Source organism: Manis javanica, chromosome 12 (assembly GCF_040802235.1).
Source record: "Manis javanica isolate MJ-LG chromosome 12, MJ_LKY, whole genome shotgun sequence".
Classification (NCBI taxonomy): domain Eukaryota; kingdom Metazoa; phylum Chordata; class Mammalia; order Pholidota; family Manidae; genus Manis; species Manis javanica.
In genome coordinates this window covers 94,137,634-94,165,496 of record NC_133167.1, presented here as the reverse complement: position 1 = coordinate 94,165,496, position 27,863 = coordinate 94,137,634, and the positions used below count along the sequence as shown (strand labels likewise).

The following is a 27,863-nucleotide window of genomic DNA, read 5'->3' as shown; positions in this document are numbered from 1 at the left end:
TGTCTTTTCCTTTCCTTTGAGGTTTCCTGTGTCTGTTCCTTTCCACTCCCTTTCCTGATTGGCAATAATATCCTGACCATTAATCTATGTATTTTAAGCATAAAAATCAATTTCTGGGACGTGGCTCATTTATTTTCATGACAGGAGCAATAGAAATAGCATCAAATTGCCATTCGGGTAAAAGAGATTTAAAAGACCCTTTTATTAGGTTTCCTTTCTGACACCTAATGTTAGGATGAACTGAGACGTACTGGGATAAATCTGGATGCAGCCCTGGAGCTCTGGGAAGGACTCCTTCTAGGAAATAATACTGGCTCATCCAAGCATTAAAATGTTGGAAAGCTATCTAATATTCAAATGAATAAATTTCTTTTCAGAGAGGCAACTCTAATCTAGAAACTATGCTGCTTTGTTCATTCCCGAAAAGCGTTAAAGACACTTTCATTTTCTTTTTTTCCTTTTTGGTCTTAGAAGCAGCCTTCTAAGAAAGATAAAGAAATAAGAACTGGAGAGTGTGTTCGGTGTGACGGCATTATTAGAGATGTTGTCGTGTGGCCTAGACAGACCTTACAGGAGTCAACCTCTAGCCTCCTCCTCATTTTCAAAACCTGAATTTCCCTTAGAGCTCAGAAAATGAAGAGAACATGTGTATTTGTCATTTTTCTTAGGAAACAAAGTAACCTTCTACACAGACTAGGTAAACGGTAGTCGGTGTATACTGTCAGTCATGGAAAGCCAAATTGGTTGATTGGTGTAAAACTAAAAGGTTTCCTTTTTGCCTTTGTTTTAAGTCATGGTTTCATGAAATGATAAATGTAAGGTAGACTACCCAGTGGCAGACTTTATGGCTAAAATAATCCATGCAGGTGATGCCATTTGCAGGATTGTATGGATCAAATAAATACTGCCTTTATGGGGCTCTTCCTGGAGTTAAGTCACGGATCCAATGGCAGCTGTTATTAGAAATTCATTTCAGAGCTGCCAGGGTAACTTAACACATAGCAAGACTCATGGGAAAAGCTATGCTCCCCTGGGAGCTGGACTCTGATTTCAGGCATCATCAATCCAGTAAGAAATAACAGTGTCAAGACCCAGGAGATAAAATACCCACCTTGCCCTACTGGGGAGCCATTCAGCTTTAATCTATAATCCTCCGGGGAATGAGTCTAAGAACCTCCGATAAAACCAAGGGGAAGGATGGTCCAGATCACACACATAATGTATGTAATTCTCTGTAATCAGAGTTGCTTACTAAAGAGTCCCCAAATCCCTAACGTAAAGATTAAATTCCCTCACAACCTTTCAGAAAAAGTCTTGATCAATTAGATTTAAGAATATAGAAAATGTTAAGACAAACAGAGGCTTAGCAGTCTCCTTCAGTTAGCTTTGTACCTTTTACCCCTTAACTCCCTTTGTAACCATTTCTTGAATTATCTTCTTTCCGAGTGTTTGCCCTAGAATGTACACAGATTCCTTCCACTAGGAAAGGCCTTTTGTTCGTTTCCTGAGGCGTGGAGTTCGGCCCTCTTGGAGACGTTTTATTGTTCGTTGAGAATTCAGTCCACTTGCAGGGGTTTGTTTCCTCTGAAAGGGGATGAATTGAACAAAATTTCTCTCACTTGTTCATTTTCATCCTATGGAAGTGGGTTCATGGCTCAGGAAGCCTGCCTGCTTTCCCACCAGCTCAACAAATAAGCAGTTTTCTCCAGGGCCACAGGGCAGCAGGTTTCTAGAAGCCCCCAGACTCACCCGTCAGCCCCCACCTGGCTCCCCTAGCTGGATGTGGGATGACATGGGGAGTCTTTGGAGGATTTTTTTTTTTGAGAGGGTATCTCTCATATTTATTGATCAAATGGTTGTTAACAACAATAAAATTCTGTATAGGGGGGTCAATGCTCAATGCACAATCATTAATCCATCTCAAGCCTAATTCTCGTCAGTCTCCAATCTTCTGAAGTATAACGAACAAATTCTTACATGGTGAACGAATTCTTACATAGTGAATAAATTCTTACATGGTGAACAGTACAGGGGCAGTCATCACAGAAACTTTTGTTTTTGATCACGCATTATGAACTATAAACAATCAGGTCAAATATGAATATTCATTTGATTTTTATACTTGATTTATATGTGGATACCACATTTCTCCCTTTATTATTATTATTATTTTTATTTTTAATAAAATGCTGAAGTGGTAGGTAGATGCAAGATAAAGGTAGAAAACATAGTTTAGTGCTGTAAGAGGGCAAATGTAGATGATCAGATGATGAGGTGTGTGCCTATGGACCAAGTATTAATCCAGGCTAGACAAGGGCAGCAAGACATCCACGGATGCAGACGATTTCTCTCAAAGCAGGCTCAGAACCTCACCTCTGTTGATCCCCAATTTCTCACCTGATGGCCCCCCTGCAACTGTGCCTGTCTTAGGTTGTTCCTCCCTTGAGGAATCTTACCCGTCTCTGGCTAACCAGTCATCTTCCGGGGCCATACAGGGAAATGTAAAGTTGGTAAGTGAGAGAGAAGCCATATTGTTTGCAAAGGTTAGCTTTTTACTTCTTTGCAGATTTATGCCCTGTGGCTTCTATGCCCAGCACTTGTCTCGAGGTATCTTTACCACCTGGAGGAATTATGATACTTCTTTGGAGGATTTTAAATAGCCAAGTACACAATCAGAGATGTGTTTGAGAAAAGTGAGTCAGCCATCTCAGTAAATTGGCTTATTTAATCAGTTTAAATGTGATGGCTTTAAAGAGCAGAGAAATCAAGTACAGGGAGACTGGGTAATGGTCCAGAGTCTGGATGAAAAGTCCTGATGGCTTGGATGAAGGTAGTAGCAAGGGAAGTGGGAGAAACACTGCAGAGGTAAGATGTGTTGGGCTTCATAACTCATCAGCTGCAGGAGAGAGTAACATGAGGGAGGGGGTTGTCAAAGAAGGTGCCAGGGTTCTGAGCCTGCGTGACGAGACGCCATCATGCCATTAAGGGCAGGATGTCAGAGAAGACGGTGAGATTAGTTGAGAATATGTTTTTTGGCCGTGTACTTTGAGATGCAGAGATACAGCCCCTCCCCTACCACCATGGCCTCCCTCCCACCTCTGAGGAAATTGGCCTTGACTCCGGGGCATAACCTGTGAGAGCGTCAGGCTCTGCGGCTGGGGAGCATAGCATCAGTGGGCCCATAGGTCAGGCTCTTTCCTGGGTTTCTTTCTAGGCTAATCTGGCCATCTGGGTGACCCAGATAAGCCGGGATAACCATGCCTTCTTAAGGAAATGGATCCAAGGAGGCCACAAAAGTGAGTGGGAAGAGAATCATTGTCACTCGTGTGTGGGCAGCCCGTTTCCCCACAATAGGGGAACATGTGAAGGTGGAGGCTAATATTTTTCTCGGAGCCTCCACTACATTGGCTGTCCTCGTCAAGAAAGCGTTGCTGAAGTAGCAGCTGTTTAAGTTTCAAGGATCCTGGTCAAATCTTCTCTTTCCAAAAGACCCACGGCAAACAGATATCCTGGCCATGCATCCCCCTTTACCACCATCGGTGCTGCATTAGAGGGTCCAACAGACCCTTCAAGTAGAGACCACCAGCTGGCCATGGAAACTAAGTGCTCAGGACTTGGAGCACTTTGTGACGAGGTCAGACTATCCCTGGAGATACAGCATCACTGCTCCTGAGTCCATGTGCCATTCATCTCCCAGCTACACTTTCAGTGCATCAGGCCCAAAGCCCCCAAACTCTCTGCCTACTTACTCCCTTTTTGAAGTAAGCCACCTATCTTTCTTTCATCTGCTTTTTTTTTTTAACATAACAGTAAGAATCCATTAAGATCACAGTATAATGTAGGGTCGCTAGATCTAGCAATTAAAAATACAAAGCACCCAATAAATTTGGGTGTCAGATAAACAATAACTTTTTTTTAGTATAAATATGTCCCAGATATCACATGGGACATACTCACACTGAAATAGTACTTGTCATTTGAGATTCAGAAATCACCGGGCACCCTGCATTTTATCTGGCAACCCAAGCACGAAGAGGAAACGGCTGAGAACCAGTCGCAGAGCCAGATCCATATTCACTCTGCGACCCTGCTGTTCTGATGGTGCTCCCCGCACTGGCCTCCAGGCCTGTCACACGCACGTGCACTTACATCTGCAAAATGCTCAAGACCTGTGAGGAACATTTGCTAAAGCTCTGAAGGACAAGTGTCTGGATTAAAATATAATTACGACAAGAGTTTTCTCCTGATGTACAGGGGTGACCATCTGCTCTGGTTACACCTTGCTGGCTCCAGAGGGAAGAAGTGTCCAGACCAAGTCGCAGTCTGTGCCCCATACTGATGGTCCCCAGTTAATATTTTCATATAGATAAGACCCAGTTAAAGTCAGTGTCACAGGAAGCCTTCCAAGGAAGCACCAAGAGGTGGAAGGTCACAGACAGACGTTAGGAAACCAAGGAAAGAAACCAGGCCCTGCTGCCTGACAACCAGCCCGCTTCCTTTGACCGGGTGAATAACATTGCACCACTTTGGGCCAGGAGGCCATCTCAGCCCCGCCAGCTCCTTCTCCCCAGACTGCCTAGCAAATAGCTTTTGTCCCCTTGCTCTAGCAGCAGTAAGCACCCTCCCTCCTGTCTCCCACCGTTTCACCCACCACAGTGCATTGCTGCCCGCCATCCCTGACCCACTCACAGCCCCAAGGGGCCAGCCACCCCAGCGGGTGCTGCCACTCACACCAAGTTCATCTAGCCAATTCATCCCTCCAGGGAGGTTTGGAGGAGCCATCCCCCCTCCACCTTCATGTCCTCCAACCCTAGAGCAGGAGATGGCTGTCCATTTTCAAAGTCATTTCTTGTCCTGAGTACTCTTTCACAGTTCTTAAAGGCCATGCTCAACACTAAATGAATTCTGTTCCTTTCTCCCAGCTCCAATCAGCTAACCATGCAATTTACCAATCAATCCAGTAGTGACGGAATGCGGGGGAAATGTGCCATAAATGTATGAGATAATATTTGTCTTACATTGCAATTTTAACTTATATTAAAGTGTGATGATACAATACAGGGCTGGGCTCTAGCTGACTACTAGCCAGGTAGCATATAGGGTTGATGCTAAAAACACAGGCTATGTGGCTGTCCTTCAGCTATTCATGCATTCATGTGGGAGGTATGCCTGAAATAAAAATAAGATCTGATTATTGCATGAGGAATCTCAAAGTCTTGTTTAAGGAGGCCGCATGGTGTCAATCTCATACAGGAATGCAGATGATGACTTAGGGAGAGATTTGATAAGTATCTAAGAATCCCCCAACCCAGTTGATTAAAACTATAGCCTACCACCATTTAGCTGCCAAGACAGTAATCGCTTTTACTTTGATATTCTTCAAGCTCCAAAATTGTTTCAGTTCCTCTGCCAGAGTCACACACCTGTTTATCTTTTCCTGAATGCTTTCTGATACTGTTTCTGTCAAGTAGTAAAGCTGTTCCAGCCACAATAACTGCAGTGCTAATCAAACGTGTCCATCCCTAGGCAGGCCTTCAGCAGCGGTTCTCCACCTTTCAGGGGTAAATTCTTTATTAAAGGAAAAACCTCTTATAAATCCCCACAGAACTGTATGTACTTTTATTCTTGATTGATTGAAATAGGGTACCAAAAAAGCCCCTCTAAGTTTAGTACCCTTTGAGGTGAATTTGTGTTTTATTCATACCTCTCTTTTCATAACAGTGCATAGCTGAGTGAACTAGTTTGCTCCTCCAGTCCGCAGATACTACAGATACTGATACATGGATCTTTTACAAGAAGTGCAAAGCTCCTAACACAGTCCACAGGTTAAATAGCACTGTATCGCTCAATCTGTTCTACATGTCCTCTGTCTCAGAAGGGGTGCTGGCCAGGGGGTGTTCTCTCTCAGGGCTGCAGTACATGTCCATAAGCAACAGAGGCCCGTAAACCAGTCAGTCTCGTTCCAGGAGGGGCAGGGGCGGGGCATGTGGGTTAAGTTGGCATCAGAATCAGAGGGAAGAATTTTTTGCAAAAGCCCTCTGAGATTATGCTGCAAGATCACCCATTTTTTCACTCCACCGAAAACTACTCTTAGAATTTGTACCTCTATTGTTGCAGCTTTTATGCTAGCACTGTTAATAAATGTGTTCATCTAGGTTTCAGTTCTGTCTCATGCACATGGAGGTGGTATTTTTTGTGTGAGGAAAGAGGCCAGAGTAGTTAGATATAGAATAACCTTTTGTTATGGAGTGATGCATCTCCCCCACTGCCCAACCCCTCATCCTTTCTCTATATCTACCAAACATTCCTCCTCTGCGTGGTATTTCCCCAAAACATTATAGGACATTGACTATTATTCCCTGTTCTTCTCCCTCCCTGGTTAAAAACCTCTTCCTTTAACAGAGTTAGCATTAAGCTTTCTGTGGTTTCAGAGTCAAATCATTCTGGAGGTTTAACTGATGTCAAGTGAGAGAGGGATAGAGGGACAAAGGGGGACATTTCCAAGGCCCTTGCCCTCTGAGTGAGGTGCCATGGAAACGGGATCACCTAGCTGCCAAATCCAGGAGGGCAGCACCTTGCAGATGATGAGGAACATGTCCCGGGTTTAAATCAAGCCAGGACAGGCACTGGAGCCAAACAGCCAATGCTGTCTGAGCCAAACAGCATTCGGTGCTCATCAGAGCCATCCTTTATGACTCAAGGTTTAAAGCGTAAAGCTGGTGCTAGAAGGCTTGCAGTCCACCCTCCCCTTTTTGTGCTAGGTTCCCACTCCTGCCCTCTGTCCCCTCCTTCCTCCCTCTTTGCCATTTGCCCTTGAGATTCACACAACAACTAGAAGACCGTGCGCAAGCTGAGCCACCAGACTCCGGGTGGGAGGTAAACGTTGCCCTAGATGCTGCCTGCAGTGACAGTGGCCGTGTGCGACCCATGCCATAAGAGCAGTGCCCGCTCACCCGAGGGGAGTCATTAGACCACAGGGATGGGGGTTGCGGAGGTGAAGCCCCTGTCTGGGTTTGTAATTGAGGTGATACACCTACAGGTTGCACAATAAGTAAACAAAAGGGCTGTTGAATGAGACAGTGCCTCAAGCAAGGGAGATGGATCTAAAGCTTCATGCTGGGGCACAGAGTGAGGAGAGCCAGCTAAGTCCCTTCTCCACCCAGAGAAAGACCTCAGAGCAGGAATGTGCAGCTGTCTCCCGATCCCTTGATAAAGACAGTGCTCCGGAGTCAGTCTGAGCGACCCAGTGCTGGGCCTCTGGGGTGGCTGACACCACTACCTAACAGGGGGAGTAACATGAAGCACCCAGCTTTGCTTCTCCTGTTCGAATTTCACTAGGAACTGGGGACCCAGAGCTGTGGGGAGTGGACACATTAGAATTTTCTGCCTCAATCTCTTCAAGTTTCTTGGGCTCCTGCCACAGTCCTGGTATTTGATTTAGAGGCCTAAGAGGGAAATCAGCCCCACGTGGGTAGATAACAAAACACTCTCCACCTTGGAATCATGGACTGGAATTTGAATCTGAAGCCAAAAATCCTATCTCTGCCTGCTTCGCTAATTACATAAATTTCCTTGCTAGATTCTGCAGCTGTTTATATGAACACAGTTCTCTGGTTCCCAGAAGTGGCACCTCTCCACACAGGGGTCTGGGCACTGGTGCCTGGTCTGGAACTCAGACTCTTTTAAGTGCTAGTCCTGTTTCTGTTGACCATGCTGGGTGACCCTGGATTTATGTCATACCTTCACCAAATGCAGCTAAACAACTGCGCTGTGAAGGAGAGAGGCCAAAGAAAGATGAGACATGGAAAGACAGGGGTGTGTGTGTGTGTGCACGTGTGCATGCTGGTTGTGAACACTAATTAGTTAATAGAGATTATGTGCAGAGACCTTATGGAGAGATCACTGGGAGACCAACAAGCCTATAGCAGCAAATAAGGATAGGATGTTCCAGATTTCACTCTGGAAAGAATCCTCAACCTTCACAGATATCCCCCTGAGACAGTGTTTGTCCTGGGGAAGAACAAGCAGATGTTATGGGCTGCGTTTCCCCCTCTCTTACCGGTCCCAGAACCTCACCACCCTTGTCTGACAACTTTTACCTCTGCTTTCATTGAGAATAAAGAAATTAGAGGAAAGATACAGCAGAGTAATCAAGAATTTTCCCCAAATACACAAATTATTTCAGCGCAGCTGTTTCTCAATTAAAACTTAATAACCTGGCTACGCCATGAAGAGCAAGTGCATTGTAAAATCTTGCTTCTTTTGTTTATTTCATTCCTTTTCAAAGAAAGGTGAACAAGTTTGTCTAAACATGGCTCCCATAAATAAGTGCCGTACTTTACAAAAATTAGGCTCAAATTAACCCCTCCTGATGGCATGAGGTGATGGGCTGGGGAATCTAAAGACCTACTATGGTTAAAAAGATTAAGGACTTTTTATATGACACACAGATGAACCAATAAAAATGTGACCTCTTGGCATCTATTAAAAAAAAGATATCTTGGGTTTCTTTCAGTGAAATATTTGAAGGCTTTAAAATTTTAAACAAAGCCCAGCTGGTTTATATGCCCAAGTTCCAAACTGAAATATTCCCAAGATATCTAGTTTCAAAGAATTCTACTACTATAAACTAGTGAGTAAATGAAACTGGTAAGAGATGTTTTCTCTTTTTAAATTTTGCTTATTTTTGTTATCAAGTATTATGTGTGATAAATAAAAATTCAGAGGAAAAATGTAAATTGATCTGGTGGGAATGGAAAAATAACATAATTGTGATCCAAATGTAAGAAGAATTATAAAAACCGAGTTCCCACTTAGCAAAAGTATACCAGAGAATCTCTAAGGAGCTGTATATTTCAATAGAATTTAAGTATGTTCACATTGTCACACATTTAAATTCAAGAACCCGGAACAGCATCTTTGAAGAATTACCCCTTTAGATGACTGCACCCATAGTACATGTATTATTTTTGAGAGGGGACAGACTGTCGGACCTTTCTTCACTCAATCTGGTGAGATTAAGCTCAATTAGTCTGTGATTTGGAAGCCAATAAATAGCTACCTGGTGATTACTGAAGCTTTGTTATTTTCCAAATGCTAAATTACCTTTAATCGCTGTTCCCTTCTTTTTCTGTTGTTGTTTTTATTCATCGCCCTACTAACTCCTATTCCCTCAGGAGCTAACTGCCAGCAGCCTCTCTCTTGCAAAAGCCCGTCTTCTCTTCTCTGTGGTAGGTTTTCTTCTCTTCCCACACTCCTCCAGACTCAATTTCATTTTCCATTCTTGCATTTTCTCCAAATCCACCTCCTCAAATTGCATGTAAGTTTTGTTTTTCTTTTACCACCAAAGATCCTTAATGTCTCTGAGTTTTGAATGTCTCAGATTTTGCAAACTTAGTTGATCATTTCTACCAAAAAGGGAAAAGGATAGTGACATTGGGTACCTGGACTTGATTTGTAAGTATGGAACGGAGAAATATCTTGCCTTCTCTGACTTAGGTAATTGAGTTTGCAAGGTCAGTGCAACACACATGACAAGTTCCACAGGGCTCCCGGTAAATCAGTCTGAAGGTTCTCTGTGAACACCATTCACACAAGTGTTTACACTTCCTGCCTGGGGATCAGATTCCAGTCACTGCAGTGAAGGCTGACATTTTCGTCTAACCTTCGTACCTGAAGAGAGAGCATATTCCCTCACAAAAGCAATAGAAGGCAGCAATTCTTTCTATCCCTAATGAATTCTCAGAAAATACACATTGACTTCAGTGTGGTTTCCACTTTCAGAGGGGCTGAGGCATCAGGTTACTCCGGAGTTGATTTTGCAACACTTACTACATGGTGGCTGCCTCATACCTGGGGATGCTCTCAGCAAGCCTTTCCCCTAAGATCCCAGACCTCTGAGTTGCACACATTCTCTTTAGCCAGATCAGATACAGGAACATTTGGACTTTTCATAACCTTTCATTCTAGAGTTTATAAATGTAGGAACCCACCCTTTCCTTCTCCTTACCAACAACCATGATTAAGCCCTGGAAGGAAGGGATGGGAAGCATGTGCATACATAGCCCACCAATGACTCAATAATCAGAATTTCCGAGAGAAAATATTTAATGAGTTTCTCTAGGCTTTGGTGGGAAGGAAGAGCAGAGTTTTCCTCAGGGCGGTTCACGAGACAGAACAATGTAAGGCAAAGTTAGAGCTAATATATAAAACACATCTGTGCATCCAGCACACACTCGAACCTCATAACCTTGTGACCTTTTCAATGGGGAAGGAATTCTAAACAGGGCAAAACTATGTACTCATATGTGACAAGTTATGTGACTCTAACTTGTATCTTTTAGAAGAGCATTATGGCCATTTATACTGATGATAGGAAATTGCTCTAGGACACAGCTTGAGGTAAGGGTTGGAGCAGCTGGTTAACAATGAGCTTAATAATAAGTTAATAGAAACTAACTTCCCAGTAGAAAAGAATAGTATTGCATTTTATAAATTATTAATCCTGAATACTGTAGCCACATCTTTGCTAGATTGCTGGGTTGATTCTCCTTGCCCATTAAGCAAAGCAACAAAAGAAATGATCACATTTTCACAAATTTTAAAAGCCATAAAAGGAGGACACTAATTCAAAAAGATATATGCACCCCTATGTTCATCGCAATATTATTTACAGTAGCCAAGAATGAGCGTAATCAGTGTCCATTGCTAGATGAATGGATAAAAGGTATGTTTTGTATATACAATGGAGTATTGCTCAGCCATAAGAAAGAATGAGATCTTGCAATTTGCAACAAAGTAGATGGACCTAGAGAGTGTTAATGCTAACTGAAATAAGTCAGAGAAGAACAATACCATATGATTTTACTTATATGTGGAATATTAAAACAAACGAACAAAATAACAAAACAGAAATGGACCCATAGATACGGAGAACAATCTGATGGTTGCCAGAGGGCAGGGAGGTGGAGGGATGGCAAAATAGGGTAAAGGGATTAAAAGTTACAAACTTCCAGTTATAAACTACCAAAGTCAAGGGTATCATGCATAGTTAATAATATGTAACAACTTTGTATGGTGACAGATAGTAACTAGATTTATTGTGATGATCACTCCATAGTGTATATAAATGTTGAGTCACCAAGTTATACACTTGAAACTAATATAGTATGTCAACTATACTTCAATTTTTTTAAGTCAGAAAAAGGGGGATGCCATATTCAGAATAAATCTAAAGAGCACATTGTTTAAAACATCTAAAAAATTAGGAGTCAGAATGAAAAATTAAATAGAACTAGTCTCTATTTCATGTATTTTTACTGTTGAATCACTGTGTAGTATACTTGAAGCCAATATAATATTGTATAGCAACTATAATTTTAAAATACACTTTAAAATGTTTCAATTTTATAAAATAAAAACTAGTTAGAACGTTTCTTATCCCATTGGATAGGATTTTGGCTTATAGTTAATATATTCAGTTAAAGTTACTATTGACCTGAAGCCCTGGGTTCTTTTATCTGTCATGTGAACTCTTCAATGATATCTTTATTGTGTTTCCATCAATAAGTATTATTTACCAGGACACCTCAATTTGGGGGTGACTCTGAAGTAGCAAGGTTTTTGACAAAGTCACAATAAGGGCCTTCAAATTAAAAATTAATATAGTAAAAATGTAATTTATAATATATGAGAACTTAGAAAACAGCTGTTAGAATGTTTAAGTTTTATTTAACTTGAAGTATATATCTTAGTGTTTTATTAGTGAACTTCCCGAGGCATTGAAAACATTTGATTTTGGTGAATATGCTTTTACTATAAAGGATAAGTAAGTTAAAAGTTTAAAATCTAAAAAAAATGACAAACTAGAACATTCCCTGTAATTACAGTATTTAAGATTCAAAGACTCAAAATGTTGATGCCCAACAAAAATAAACTCCTTTTCTTTTAGTTTGTTTTTTGAAGGAGGTGGTTTTATCATGTGCTTATTCTGTAAAGCCTGCAGGTGCCAGGATATTCACTGAAGCGGTTATAGCGGTAAAGCCTGGATACATTATAGATGTCCCGCAGCAGAGGGTTCATTCAATAAATTTGGGTATTTAGCCATAAAACAGAATTCTGTTCAAGCTTTTTTAAAAATTGCGTACATCTATTTACATTGACATGAAGACATTACATTATATATATTTTTAAAGCAAGTTGTAGAACAGTTTACATAGATATAAATAATTTGAATAATCAAACTAGCTATCTGAATGGGTGAGGGAGTTTCACTTTTGAGTTCACTAAATTCTCTGTTTCATTTTCTAAATGTAAGTATGGATATTCTATGTATATATTTTTAAATTTGTAAAAAACAGTGATTAATATAATAAGGTTCCCTATCTACATATCAAAATATTAATAGTGCTTTTTTCTTGATGGAAGGTAAAATGGTTTCTCTTTTTTTCTTCCTTGAGCATCTGTATTATCTATTTTTTCTACACTAGATAGCTTACTGTGTAACATACTCTGTAACAGAAAGAATGAATTTTAAAAATTTAAAGCAGAGAATAGAACATTGTCTAGAGCGGGAAAATTGTACAGAGGTGACATACAGGGAAGCAATATGCCTAAAACTGTATAGGGCAAAATATTACCAAGCTTTATTAAATCATAAGCTTAAAATGAATTCCTCTCACCAGCTAATTCCCCAAGGCAAAAATGGCATCAGCTTCTCAGATAATTGATGAAGTGCCAGGTGGTTGCATATGGCCATTTCTTAAACATTATGAAAATAGAATATTCATATCAAATCAGTCAGATTTCTAAACCCTGATATACATATGACTAGATATAGTTTGACTTATTTCCAACAGTTGCCTCAACAGTCCATTGAACCTAAAACCCTTGCTTTATTTAGTAAGAATAATCTGAAACTTCACTGAACGAAGATACTTTAGTTAAAGCTTACTGGAGATATTGTTGAAACTAATCGAATATATTGAATCCTTTCTTTTGGATACATATTTATAAACTCAGAATTACTGGGTTCTATCCAAAAACTCGCAGTGAACCTGAGTGAATGATTTGTACCTGTCAGGAAAAGGATACAAACTTGTCAATCTTGATGATGATTGTCTACTATCTTCTATGCCATTTCAGAACACTTCTTAAGGACCAGGATATGTAAACTGCAGAAAATCTGGCATAATTGCCACTTTTTAGAGGCACTGAACTTCTCCAAAAGCTCAGCCTCTGCCCCACGAAGCATACCTCAGATTCTAGCATAGTCTTTTCACTCAAAACAACTCAGCCACAATATTTATGAACCTGGTGGGAACGTTCATACTGCTCAGTTAATAAGAGACTATAAAAAGTGAACCATCAATAATATCACATAGAAATGGACAGCCACACTTTTCTGGGTTAGTTAACCCCTGAGATCTAGTCCTTCAGGAACAGGTCTGAATGGCATGAACATATGTTCATAACACACACATGCACATACACACACCACACACACACACAAACACACCACACAGTATAGGCAGCTCTACCACCTTCTTTTCTTCTTCTTTTAAAATAATTTTAAGAGACAGTAAATACAAATAGTATAAAAATTAAGTGTCTTTCCAACACCTGTCATTCAGTTACCCAGGGTTTCTTTAGATGGTGTTTGTTTCATTTTATACTTTTTAATCTTTGATACACATGAAAAATACTTTAGTGCAGAGTGGGCTAGGGTTCATCATTTCCAGATGGCTACTAAGTATTGAGTAATCATCTCTCTCTTCCTCCCCAGATATGCAGTGCTACATTTAATAAGATCTTAGTTCCTTTATTTGAGTCAATGTCTAGACTCACTATTCAGTTCCACTGACTTGAAAATACAGATAATGCTTAAGCTCTAGAATCTAAGTCCTTGGGTTCGAATCTCTCTTCTGCGGTTTACTAGCTGTGTGACCTTAGGCAATTTGCTTCAACTCTGCCCAAATTCCTCATTTATAATGTGGGGATATGAATAATCATAATATTATTGTGGGAATTAAGAGATGAAAACACTCAAAGTGTATGACATGACATAAGTAGCACTCAATACATATTAGTGGTCATTTCTCTTAAAGCATACTGTGGTTGCTTTTATTGGTATTTTGTTAAATGGACAGATTAATTAAGAGAGAACTGACATGTAAATATGGAGTCTTCCCAAGTAAATATCACATGCATTCTTATGTATCTGAGTCTTCTTTTGTGTCCACTTTCTTTAGACATCTATCTGCCATAGACCTTTATCCATGTTTTATAAGGATCCACATTCCCCTCTCTATAATTCATCTTCTGCAAATATTTCACTATCGTATGGTTCAATCCCTGTAATTCTGAGTTATTGCCTCCCGACCACCCTTCTGCACTTAGACATCTCTTACCCAAGGCCCTTACTGAGAGCCTTGACTACAACCTGTAGTTGCTAATGGAGTGTAGCCAGTAGTTGTATTTCTTCAAAACAGTGAGATTCAATACTATGTCTAAAGACTCATGCATTTTTTTAAGGCTGCTGTTTTCTCTGGCAAAAAAAAAAGTCCTCTGTTGAAATATTTCCTTGGTTGTGAAGTTGGAGTTTGTAGAAAGCATCTTGAGAAATCAGACCCTTCAGTGAGATTGTAAGTTTGAACCCTTTATCTGAGTTTTTATTTCATGCATATTAAGCTATTGCTGAAAAGCATGGGTCCTTCAAAGTTCAGGGGGAAGGTGTTTATAAAGATCTAACCTAAGACTGAGCTAAAGACAAAACTGTAGCCAGAGGCCTGGTTTCCTGAGAAGGAAGGAGTCCCCCACGAATCTGTCATGCTTCTGTCTAACAGGATATTAAAGCCATCCGGGCCCCTTTCTTTTACAGCCAGTCCTGTGTCTCACAACCCCTCGTCTGTCCCAGCAAGCCCCGTGATCGGGGCTCCACCCCACGGCTCCTCCAGAGCTCCTTGTGAAGTGCAGTATAGTGAGTAATTAGAGGATCAGTGATGAGGAAAAAAAGAGACAATGAAACCCTTATTATTAGTGACCATCCTCCCAATCACTGCCTAATGTAGTAAGGAGAAAAAAAAATGCCTTTAGAGGAAGGGCTGAGCCTTCTGGGCAAGCCATCACAATTCTTATTCTGTCAGCTCGCCTGCGTTTTGACTCCTTGACTATAGTAAAGGTGAGACAAATTTGAGAAGAAAACACTCATAAACTTTTTCTAATTACAAAAAGGTTATTAAAAAATAGACGCATGTAATAAAAGAAGTATTATATATATAAAAGCTTCCCCAACCCAACCCATAGTCCTCCTGTCTTCCTGGGTCTCCCATGTTCCTCTTCAGCTGCCCGGGGGGCAGAGGGGGTGTCTGCATTCACACACACATACGTCTGTACATCCCAGACCACAGAAGACATTCAGGTGGGGTTGGTTTTATGGGCAATACTACACCCTTCAGAGACAAATGGCTGATTTAACACGGGCCCAGAGCTGGCAGGTCTTGGGAAATGCCTGTTATATGCTCTGGCAGAGCTCTATAAACAAGTGTTGAGGTTACCAGCAGAATGAAGTCTCCATGTCAGACTTGGAGAGTAATTCACCTAGACAAGACTTGCCGAACCAAGTGCAAACAAGAGGCCTGGAGACCCTGGTGGCTGTTAATGGTGTCTTTTGTTTCCATATCACCTGTTTTCTTGCAGCCCCAGGGAGCTGGGACTTAGGTTTGCTTATATCTCATTCCTTCCGATGTACAGATGTTCTTCCGACTGGTGGAAAGGCTGGCTGCGCATATGGAATCTCTTTGCCTTTCTGAAAGGAGGGAGAAGTAATCAGGGCTTAAAGAGAGATTGAGAAATATTAATGTTGTCTCTGATTGTCTGGGAAGAGTGAAGGTTCAGGTGGGCCTGTGTACAGCCAGCAAGAAGGACCTGGATCAGACTTGCTGAATGAGGTGAGGAGCAGACGGAGAGAGGACACATGTTAAGATTAGGTGAATTGACAGTGAGCAGGGCATTGCCTCAGTACAGGGCTGAGCATGACAAGAGAGTTAAGCAGACAGTCCCTAGGAAAGCGACTGTCTCAGAGAGAGTTCTGGGAATAAGAAATGAGCATGTTATTAGTGCTCAGAATATAACGAGGCAGCTGAGTTGCACTATTTTAGAATTGCGGGAAAATTAAAGGAAAAGGATAGGCTTCAGAATTGTTTTGTTTTCCTCATAAAATGAACTGTTTAGTGTTATATGGAGTAAACCTTCTCACCACTTACAGTCCTCTCTGAATTAAAGCCTTTTATTTCTATCTCTGTAGCTACCCTAATTTTCTTTTGCTTAATATTTACCTAGTGTATCTTCTCTCACCTTTTACTTTCTACCTTTCCAGATCCAAATGTTTTTATGTAGCACAAGTAAACAATATATAGCTGGATTTCTATTTTTATTTTTATTGGAGACCAATAGAATCTATCAGTTCCAGCTATTAAGTGGCAACTTGTGACCATTTATATGTATTATTATTAATGATAAATACTGATCTATTTTGACTTGTATGTCCCTTTATTCTGTGTTTTTTTATTTGACCTGCTCTCTGCTATGCCTTTAACCTCTTCCCTTTTTGCACCCAAAATTTTCAATCTCTTTGTTTTCTTATTCCAGTTTTCCCCATGCTAATTTAGAAGTAATACGTTACTTCTGTTCTTTTGGAAATTATTATTGAAATTTTGTTATGCATACTCAACAAATAAATATAAAGGCCTTAGAATACTCTACTCCAATTACTCACTCCTAATTATTGTCTCTGTGGTTTAAACCCAGCAAATTAGACCCGTTCTTAATATTTTTGTTTTCCATAGACTTTTTTCCCTGCAACTTACCTGCATTTCACAGTTTCTTTGCTCTCCATTCATTCTTGAATCTGAGACCTTTGAGGTCATGTTCCCTTTTCTTTAAGTACATTCTTCAAAATCTCCAGCTGTATAATGGTATTGTTTGTTAGCTCCCTCTATTCTTATTTATCTGAAAATATCTTTCACCTTCACTCTCAAACATTTGTTTTTCTGGACACATATTCAAAATTTCTCTCACTCTCTCTCACTCTCAATTTGCAGATATCTCAGTGTTCTCTGGTTTGTATTTTTGCTCTTGAGAATTATGCCATTAATCAAAATGCTACTTTTTGCTGTTGACCTCTCTTCTTGCTCTAGTGATTTTAGGATTCCTTTTCTTTTTAAAGTACTCTGCAGGTAAGCCGAATACCTAGGTGTGGATTTCTTTCTGTTTATTCTGCTTGGTATACTCCGTGCTGCCTATGCTTGTGGATTCATGTCTTTCATCAGTTCTGAAACCTCCTCAGCCACCACGAACTCACATGTTGCCTCTTTGCTCCTTATTCTATATTAACTCCTTCTGGGACACAAGAACATTTATGTTTGATCTTACCATCTGATATTCCAAGTTCTAAACCCTCTCTCACATTTTTTTAAGTAGCCTTTATATTTTCTAGGAGATTTAAGGGAACAGCAAAATTAAGAGGAAGGTACAGGTGTTTCCCATTTAGCCCTTGACCCCACATATGCACAGCCTCCTCCATTATAAACATCACCCACCAGAGTGGCACATTTATTACAGTTGATGGACATACATTGACATATCATTGTCACCCAGTCCACAGTTTGCATTAGGGCTCATCTTGGTGCTGTACATTCTATGGGTCTGGACAAATGAATAATGGCATATATCCACCATTATACTATCATACAGAGTATTTTCACTGTGCTCCACATATTCATTCCTCCCTCCCTCCTAACCCCTAGAAATCATTTATCTTTTTACTATCTCTACAGTTTCACCTTTTCTAGAATATAAAATTGTTTTAATATAAGAGGCAAAAAAATCCATTTAGGAGGTAGGAGAAGGGAGGTGAGAAAATAAAAAGATAAGAAGAAAATAAAATATTTTGTTCAATTATTTAATGTTATGGGAAATAAAATTTATATTTAAGAGCCCTATCTAAAGTAGAGTATTGGTACATGCCAGACAGACTACATAATGGTTCAGATATAGAAGGTTGTCGTACAGGAAGACAAGACAGCCAGCATGCATATTGTCATCTTTTTATTAGTTTGGTAGTTGTTTTTAAAAGTGTTTGTGTGAATGCAAGGAAAGGCTTGGGTCCAAAGTGTTCTGTCAGTAATACTTTGGGAAGACGGTTGAGTATTCTTTTCTAATAATCATGGAGAGTTTCTTGGGAGGGATATATAAATAAGAGAATAAACTTAGAAGGGAGATTAAGTGTATGAAAAGTAGAAAACTACTCTTAGTGAGAGTGTGAAGAAATCACACAAATAATGAAAGAAGCAGTCCATTCTAAAAATCAGAAACTCGATTTATATCAGATCTGTTTCGTCTACACATGCATGGACTTACGGACCTTCACAGATTCATTTTTCTTATTCAGAATCACAGAACTCAGGAAAATCAGCGGGATTTTCTAATTATTTTTTCTCCTTTTTTATATATTTGTTTTATTGACCCATCAAAAAGATGACAACAATTAGTACAGAAATCGTTTTTTGTTCAACAACAGAATGTTTGTATAGGAGAGATCCATCTAGTCTGTTCACCCCCGAGAAATCTTCCAACATCAGTCTTGATTCTAATTGCCAAGTACACTATTAAAAATATATAATATGTTGCCTTGCAGTTTCCCAAAATACAGTTTAATTCAACTGAACCTGTAAGAGATAATTGACTAAGTTGGTTATGCATGAGAAGCCAAGCTTGACACACTGCAACTCCCTTCTCCTCTTGGCTATTAAAGCAAGTTAATGATCTGGAGCCGTGGAGGGGTTTCCAGAAATAACACTCTAATGGCCAACATGCTGTAGTTAGCAGCTAAGAAAAAGAACTATGTATCTCTTCAGGCATTTGTCCTAACCCATGCCCTAGTACCTTTGTGTTGGGACCCAATCTACTATGAAGAACAGCAACACGTTACAACACAAATGAATATAAAACATCTCCTTTAGTAAAAACAAACTCATTGAGTGATTTCACTCAGATTTTCAAAGCAATGGTAGAAAATTTTCTTTGAGCAGATGCTTTAGAACAACATCTGGATATTGAATTAAATGTCAGAGTTTAAGAGAAATCACATAAATGGCTCTTTTAAACGAGTGGTGGAGAGCAATTCCAAAAAAAAGTGTTTTGCCGCAAGGCGAAAGGCACCTATATGCATTGGTAGGGGAGAAAAAAATCAAGTAAGACAGATAGAATATTTCTTTGAGTAATTAATGGGACCTCTAGCTAAAATAAGGCAAAACATCCCACACAGTTAAGTGACCTTGTTTTGTAAATTGATTTTGTGTCTTAGCATTTCTGGCTTCAAACTGTATAGGGAAAACTACTTACGTAAACTCCTAGTTAATAATTGAAAAGAACAAATAAGTAAGACCTTTGAATCGTGTTTGAATCTTACTAATTTTTAATAGCATAAGTAAACTAGTTCATAAGGCAGATGACAAACTAGTAAAAAATATTTTCATAATAAGTGACAAACAGTTAATATCCCTAGTATATTAAAAATCACTAAGAAAAGACAAAATGCATCATTTAAAAAAAAGAGCTATCAGATTAAGTAGGCAGTTTTTAAAAATACAACTGGTTAATATTAATAAGATGAAAATATTCAACCAGTATAACAAAAGGACCCACACAAAAGAACAAATACTGTATGATTCCACGTATATGAGGCACTTGGAATAGTCAAATTCCTAGAGACAGTAAGAACAGTGGTTACAAGGTGCTGAGGGGGGGAGGGGGAATTACTGGTAAACACAGGGCTTAAGTTGGGGAAGATGGAAACATTCTGGAGATGGATAGTGGTGATGGTTGCACAACAGTGTGAATATACTTAATGCCACTGAATCATACATTTAAAAATTGGTGAAATGGTAAATTTTGTTTTGTGTATTTTACTACAATAAAAAAAAATTCAACCAGTATAGTATGCAAACAAATGTAGACTTCAGCAGTAATGAGAATATTTTTTGCTTATTATATTAGCAATAGAAATGGAAATTATAATGCTGGCAATACTTAATGTGAAGAGAAATGAGTACATTCAAACACTGTGAAAATGTAGAATAAGTACAAACTTCCTAGATGACAGTTTAGAAATAAGTATATCATATGTCCTCATACCCTTTGACCTCTTAAATCAAACTAAATCTTTAAAATTTATTATATAAGAATGCTTATTATAGAGAATGGTGAAAATTTTTAACCAAAGTTCAACACTGATTAAATAAATCATGGTGTATCTGTAAGATGGAATATGAGGCAACTATAAAAAATCATATTCTTCAGGTATATTAAGTGAAATAAGATTTACAAAAGAATACATACACTACGATTCCAGTTTTATGCAATAAAGTGTCTGTGATTAAAAAAACTGAATGGGAAGGATAGACATGAAAATATATCTACAATCATCTCTGGCAGTGTGCTTATGAAAAGGTTTTATTTTTTTCTTTATGCTTTTTCCAGATTTTCTAAACTTTTAACAGTGAATATTTTTTTTAATTGGAGAAAAATAATATTGTATTAGTTTCAGGTGTACAGCATAGTGATTATTATTTGTATACATTATGAAATGCTCAGTATAGTAAGTTTAATTACCATTTGTCACCATAAAATTGCTGCAATATTATTGGCTATATTCCTTATTCTGTACATTATATCTCCATAATCTATTTATTTTATAACTGGAAGATCTTACTTCTTAATCCCCTACACCTACTTTGTCCATCCCTCCACCTCCCTCCCCTCTGGCAACTGTCAGTTTGTTCTCTGTTTTTATGGGTCTGTTTCTGTTTTGTTTTGTTTTGTTTTGTTTTGTTGGATTCCACATATAAGTGAAATCATGTCGTATTTGTCTTTTGTGTACAACACGTAGTTTATAGTCAAAAATTTAAATAAAAAAGCAAGAGATTAAATATTACTAGAACTTGTAAAATAATGTTATCCACTCTCAGCTTTCAATGAATTGTGTGCTACAAGCTCAAAAAATAACTATTTTACCTATATATGTTTTATATATAGAAAATGTCCTAAGAGACAACGAATCAAAGCATGCCATTAAAAGTGGCTGATCCAGCGGGAAAGGGGCCCAGGCTTTCTTAGAGTGAAAAATGATCGCAATTTTTACTTTTCACCGGCTTTATTTGTGTGTCATCAGAGGCCACAGGAAAGAAGCAGAGCGGTCACTGGTGGAGATGAGACGGAAGTGAGGGCTGCAGAACCAAGGCTTAGGGGCCAGCTCGCCTGAGGTCACTTCTCTGTCATTTTGAGCAGTAAGGCCTGGGGCTAATCAGCTGTCCAAGCTGTTAAATCAAATAGCCCTTAAAAGAAGACTACCACACATACTGTAATTATCTCATGAAAGCAAGATCATTGATTAAGTAAATCAAGACTGAGATTTCAGTATGTTCAAACCCTCTACTAAATATTCCAAAACTGTGTCTGTGGCTGCTTTCCATCTAAGAGCTTTTTCTTCCAAGTTCTCTCTGCATTTTTTTTTTGTCATTTACTGAAGTACTTTTTTATTGACATATAGTTGATATGTAACATTGCATTAGTTTCAAGTATAAAATGCAATGGTTCAATATATGTATATATTGCAAAATGACCACCACAGTAAGTCTAGTTAACATCCATCCCCACACATAGTTACATATTTTTTTCTTGTGTGAGAACTTTTAAGATCTGCTTTCTTAGCAGCTTTCAATTATACAATACAGTTTGATGAACTGTAGTCACCCCTCTGTACATTATATTCCCAGGACTTATTTATTCTTGTTCATTTTTGTTTCACCAGCACACTGCCTTTTCTAGTGCTTGATGAATAACTGTTGAATGATAAAAGTTCTATGCCAGGCAGGTTCATATTTGGGGCATAAGTGATTATCCAAAAAGCCAATTTATATCACATTTATACAGCAACAAGGGACTCCTCCCCTCTTAACTAAAAATATCACTGGAAGACTAATTAACCTTTCTCATATTTTAAACTTAAAAGATGTAATCAGAAAAGTTCACACCAAACAAGAAAGCTAACCTAGGTAAAATGAAAAGGGGGCAGATTTATTTTATGGCTTAAGGCCTCTCTTTTTCTCCTCTTTTCCCATCCCACGCCCCCAACATTTAGGTTTTAAACATTTCTGAAAAGACTAGATACCATGACAGACAAAGAGGGAAGAATCCAGATTTGAGTCACTGGAGCTTAAACATAAACTAATGTTTTGAGGCCAACCATTACATTTCAAATTTAATTATTTCTCTTAATTGAATATTGTTTAAAAATTGTTCTCAAAACTTTCTATTTGTCCTATTTCTTCTAAACATTACAAATAAAAATTATTTGCCGCAGTGATTTCACAATGCGCCATTGACCACAAATCATATTACAACATTTTCCTGGTGCAGGAGTCTTTTGGTTCCTGTGGGAGAGAAATAAATTTCCAAAGAAATTGCTTGGCTCACATCACTAGAGCAGAGGTTTCAACTCACTGCCCTGGGGCTAAATAGGGCCCAAAGTTGAAATTACTTGGAATGGGTTTAAATTTTTTTTTAAGTAGTTGCCAGCATCTAAAAATTGGGAGGGTCAATGTAAAAATATAGTAATCTAGGGTCCTTTGAAAAATCTTTGAACCCAGAACAACAGCTTGCTGTGTTTTAACACATGCCTATAATCAGGTGAGCCTGACTTGACTTCCCGCTTGGAGGGGTCCTGGCTCCCCAGTCCTCGCCATCCCACTGCGCCTTGCTTTCCTCATCAGCATCACCTGCTTGAGTGCTTGTAGACACTGGAATTTTACTCTTTTGTGTGTGGGGGAAAAAAAATGCACATTGATATCCTTGGCCAGTATCACTGATATGTAATAGCAGTCATTAAAATAGAGTAGGAACCAGAGAGTAGCCTTTCTGAGCTTAACCACTCTGCCTTCTGTTGTGCGGTTGGGGAGTTAGCTATGTGATCTTTTTTGCCTTAGTAAGTACCACAGTTGAATATGAAAACATCCAAATAGACAGGCTTTGGATACCCCTGCGCAAAGCTTCCAGGAAGAGCGTGGAAACCGTCAAGTGCGTGGCAGGAAGTAAACAGCACAGGGCATGTGTCAGATCTTTACATAGCAACAAGACCTGATATAATTTGGGGTGGTTTTTATTCTCCGTACTGAAGGGGTTTTGGGGGACCAAAGACTGCTGGCGGGGAAAAGGGCCACATTGATCACTGCCTCTTAGAGTCCAGCGTTTCGATACCCAGATCTCACTTAATGCACAGCAGCTAACAAGCCCAGGCTAACGTCACCTGCCTATGACAGAAAGATGAAGCCCTAGATGACGAGTTGAAGGTTAAATGAAGAGGAAGGACTCCGGGCTGTCTCGGGGACCCTCTTTCATCTGCTAATGCACCATGTTGGTTGATACTTTTGATGACTTCACTCCTTTCTGCCCCCATTTGTAAAGGCTCCCCAGACTCACAAAGGTTAAGGTCAAAGTCTTGTTTTGTTTTGTTTTAATCTTCTCCTGGATAATTATTTAAATAGGAATCGAATGCTTCTGTTGATGCACCCACTTAGTAATATATAGCAGTAATGGCTACTTTTAATGAGTGCTTATTATGGGCTGGGCACTTGTGTGCATTAGCTTGTTCAATCCTCATTAAAAACCCCATGAGATATGCATTATTTAAACCGCCTTTTTTAAAGATGAAGAAACCGAAGTTTGAGGGTCTACATCATGTGCTCATCACAGCTAGTAAGTGGCCTGCTCCAAAGTCCTGCTCTAACCAATATTCTGCAAGTACAGCAACCTTCAAAATGTAGCACAGCCATTGCTAACAGGCGTAAGAATTAAAACTGAAAACTGAGGTTTGGCCAAGGACACAGGCTGTGTCAGTAAGCCAAAGAATGGAGGAAGACGATGAGATTCAGTGAAATGCAAACCAATACATCACCAAGGAAAATGCTGTTAGAGTAGTTAGTCTGATTAGATGATGAGCAATCCACACAACAGAAATCTCCAGGGAGATGTAATGAACTTAGGATCCAGAGATGACAACATCAATAATGAAGGAGACAGGAATGGGGCTGGAACAAGAAGAGACAACAAGATTAGCATGTATTATTCTGGAAAAATGAATACTGTGGGGGGTGGGGGGGTAATATCTCAGGATTACACAGACTCCTGGAAGCCTAATTAAAATATAGCTTCACCCAGCTAATAATACACATTAAGAACTTATTCTCAGAATCTATATGCTTTGGAGGAAATGCTAAGAATATCTATATTTTTAAGTTTGCATTTTTAATAAATAAGGGAAATCAGAATGTGTAGGAGGTATATTCCTATTTTCTAAGTTTGAAGTACACACTGCAACCTGAGTGATCTTTTCAAAATGCAGATCTGTTCACGCAATACCTTTGTCCATGAAAATGGCTTCTCACTGTTTCATCACTGTTAAGGATAAAACAGTCCTTAACACAGTCAGGCAGGGAGGGAAGTGAGAGTCCTTGCCCGCCCTTTTCCAGCCTCCCTTTGAATCACACTTCTCCTTGCTGGCAACTGCGAGCATTTTGACAGTTCCTCCAGGATCCAGACTTCAGAGGGCCCAGGCCTCCTATCCTCTTGGGCCAGGTCAGGCCACCACTTCCTGGGTGCTCACAGCATCCCCGTTCCATCTGCACCGTGTTGCCTCCTCACCAAACTAAACATCATGCAGGCAGAGGCTGACGTGCCCTTCTTACCTGGGTGCCCCCAGCACTTGTAAGTAGGTAAAAGCACCGGGAACATCTGTTAAATAGCAGAGCCCCAGGTGTGAGATGCCACTCTTGAGAGTCAAATTCTGTTTTGGGTAAATTAGAGAGCCAGTGGTGGAGTTAGCATTTTTATTTTCTTTTTGGAAAACTGAGGTGACCAAGAGTCTGGTGTATGTAAACTAACACATGGCTATGAAATCAATACATTTTACACGATCATTAAGAGAGGCTAAATTCTTCTGTTTGCATAACACTATTTTAAAACGGATTCTGCCCTCATCTTCCCTGTCACCTGCCCCACTTCAGGTATCTCCATCTAAGACACGACCAAATGTATTTCGCTTGTCTATTTTGTTTATTGTACCTCGTCCCCACTAGGAGGGGAGGGACGTTTGTCCTTTCTTCTCACTGCTGCATCTCTCTAGAGCTTAAAACAGTTTTGGACACATAGTAAATGCTCTTGTTGAACAAATAGGTTTGAGTAGTTTTCTCTGCCCAGAAGTAATAGGCAGAAAGCATCAGTTAGCCCCAAAATAAATTTCGTTGGAACCTCCAGTCCAGGTTTTTAAAAATCTTACAGAGATTGTACTGCATTGTGATATTTAAAAATGAGTCTTCCTATTATATGAGGGGCCCTCAAATTGCACAATATCAGAATCACCTGAAGGCTTGTAAACATGCAGATTCTCTCACTAGCAGAGCTTCTAATTCTGCACTCTAGGGGCGGGTCCTGCCAGTTGCAGGAACTGCATTCATTGGGTTGTGGCTCAGGCCATAGGAAAACACACGCTGTCACTGTGCGGAGAGGTGAACCTCAACTCCTGCAGAGTAAAGGGTCCATCCCGCTCTAAGGCAGTGCTATTATTTGCCTGCGTTCTGTACCCTGTGGGCTTTAGCAATGAAGGATGAGTGTCCAAGGGACAGGTACCGTGTTCCCCTATGAGGATACACTGATTCATCCCCTCTTCCTTCCGGTCCCCCGAATGTATGCGGTCCCCACCAGGATGAAGGGAAGAATCAGAGATTTAAGAAAGAGAAGTGTGCCAGGCTTCCTAGAAAAAGATAAGAGGGAAATGTGCGGTGTCCTGGAGTCCGGCTGAGACGTCTCGTGCGCGCACAGTTTCTGCCCTCGCCCCCGAGGCCAATGTTGGAGACCTCGGGGCGCTTCCCGCGGCGGACAAGGAGGCCAGAGGCGAACCCGCCAGCCCCGGGCGGAGGAGGCTGGGCGCCCGCGGCGCGGGGCGGGGCCGGAGGCCCCCGGCGGCGGGAAGGGGCCGGTGCGCCCGGCCGGGTCCTCCCCCGGGGGGCGGGTCCTGCGGGAGGGCGCGGCCGGCGGAGCGCGCGGCAGGCAGTGGGGTCCCGCCGCCCGAGCGAGGGCGCTTAGCTCCCGTCCGGGCCATGGCCGAACTTCTCCGCAGCAGGAGCCTCCGCGCCCGGGCTTTCCTCCCTTCTCCCTGAGCGCGCTCCCTTTTCGACCGCTGGAAACACCGCGTTCTTTCTGGGGCCCTGGCCAGGCACTCGGAACGGCGAGCAAGGATGCGCTGAGGACCGCGAGGGCGCGTGTCTCGGGTGCCGCCGTGGGTCCCCGCGCAGGAGGCGAGCTGCCTCGGGCTGCCTCGACTTCCCCGCTGCGCGCCTGGCGCCCCCCGCCGCACTTGATGTGCAGAGAGAAGCCGGACATCATGATCCTAACACGTAAGCTAGACTTGTGCCTTGCCGTCAGGCCAGCAGCGGGAGCCAGCTGCGGAGGGGACCCGCCGCGGAGGAAATGTCACCCTGCCTTGTCAAGTCGGTGCCTGGCGTTCTGTGCTTTTGAAAGCCTTTCCGAGGAGGCTCGGGACCGAGTCGCCCAAGTTTCTCGGAGTGGAGGAGGTGGAGTTTGGGGAAAATGGGACAGTCTGGGGAGGGAGGACTTAATCCTGGGTAATGACCCCTGGCTACTCATTGCTCGGGGTGCGGGAAGGGCTGTGGGCTGGGGGATGACAGCAACGAGCTAAGTGAAGCCCACGGTAACGTGCCGCTGGAGCTGGGGGTGCGGGGTGGGGCGTGGGGCGCTGGGCCTGGCGGCTTCCAGCCCGCTGCACAGGAGGCCCTGCTCTTCTTACCCTGAATCCCAGGCGGTGGCCTCTGGCTCCCAGGGGCGCGGCGCGACCGCCCCTCTGCGTCTCTGCACTTAGAGAGAGTGCAGCGCTCGGACTTGCTGGCCTTTACCATACAAGTCCACAATCAGCACGGACTCCCTGAGAATTTATTATTTAGGGGCGTTTAGACCATAGTGACACTTGTGTTTTTAGAACTGCTTGAAAGTAAATTCACCGAAAGAATCATTTTAATTTCAAACCATTCCCCACCACCACCAATATTTTAAATGTTGGAAAAATAACTCTGATTTAAATCTAAGCCCTCCGTGTGGTGGCTGCTGGCTATTTAGCAAGCCTGTGGCTTGCACGTGATGGGCTCTGCTGGGGGCGCTGCAATGTGCCTTCACGTGCTGGGGTGCTGAGTGGGGTTCCCTAAAATGCCCCGTGGAGATGCCCTTGGCTCCTAGGGAACGCCCAGGTGGCGCAAGTCCTTGGGCGGGCAAAAGGAAGGACGCACGCCGCCCAGCCCGACCTTTTTCGTAGCGAGGCAACAGTCTCTTGGAAGCCTGCCCCGCTCTGTGTCCCTGTCCCCATCCCAATGTCACGGACTGAGCCTTTGATCCTTGGGCAGGAGCTACCGCCTGGCCGCAGCACACCAGCCCTGCCACGTGTAATTTACCGAGTCTCCGCGGGTCTTTCCAGCTCACAGCGCTTGTTGAAAGAGGCACAAGTGGGGACCCGGGTGAGGCTGGAGGGCTCAGATTCCTGGGGCTGCAGCCTGCTAGTTGGGCGAATCTGGGAAGTGCTAAGACCTCTCTGTACCTCCTTCACCTGCAACGCGGGGTTAATGACTGTATCCACCGCGTGGGGAGGTTGAGGATCAAAGGAGTTAATACAAGTGCTTAGCACAGTGTCTAGTACTGACGTTCCACAAAAGCCCAATTTATGCTAATTACCGTAGAAGGAAACC

The 27,863-nt window shown here is 41.3% G+C and overlaps 1 protein-coding gene across 13 annotated transcripts in view; it reads left to right on the top strand.

Annotated features, from left to right (window-relative positions):
* DLC1 (DLC1 Rho GTPase activating protein) overlaps positions 1-27,863 on the top strand; it is a 369,945-nt gene that overhangs the window by 302,018 nt on the left and 40,064 nt on the right. For 2 of the 13 annotated variants that reach the window (XM_036997359.2, XM_036997353.2), the window contains exon 1: positions 26,184-26,507. The exons of 10 other annotated variants lie outside the window; for them this stretch is intronic. In XM_036997359.2, coding sequence (XP_036853254.2) covers positions 26,471-26,507 — 37 coding nt within the window. In that variant the 5' untranslated portion in view covers positions 26,184-26,470. One more of the 13 variants, XM_036997372.2, reaches the window with a different exon arrangement.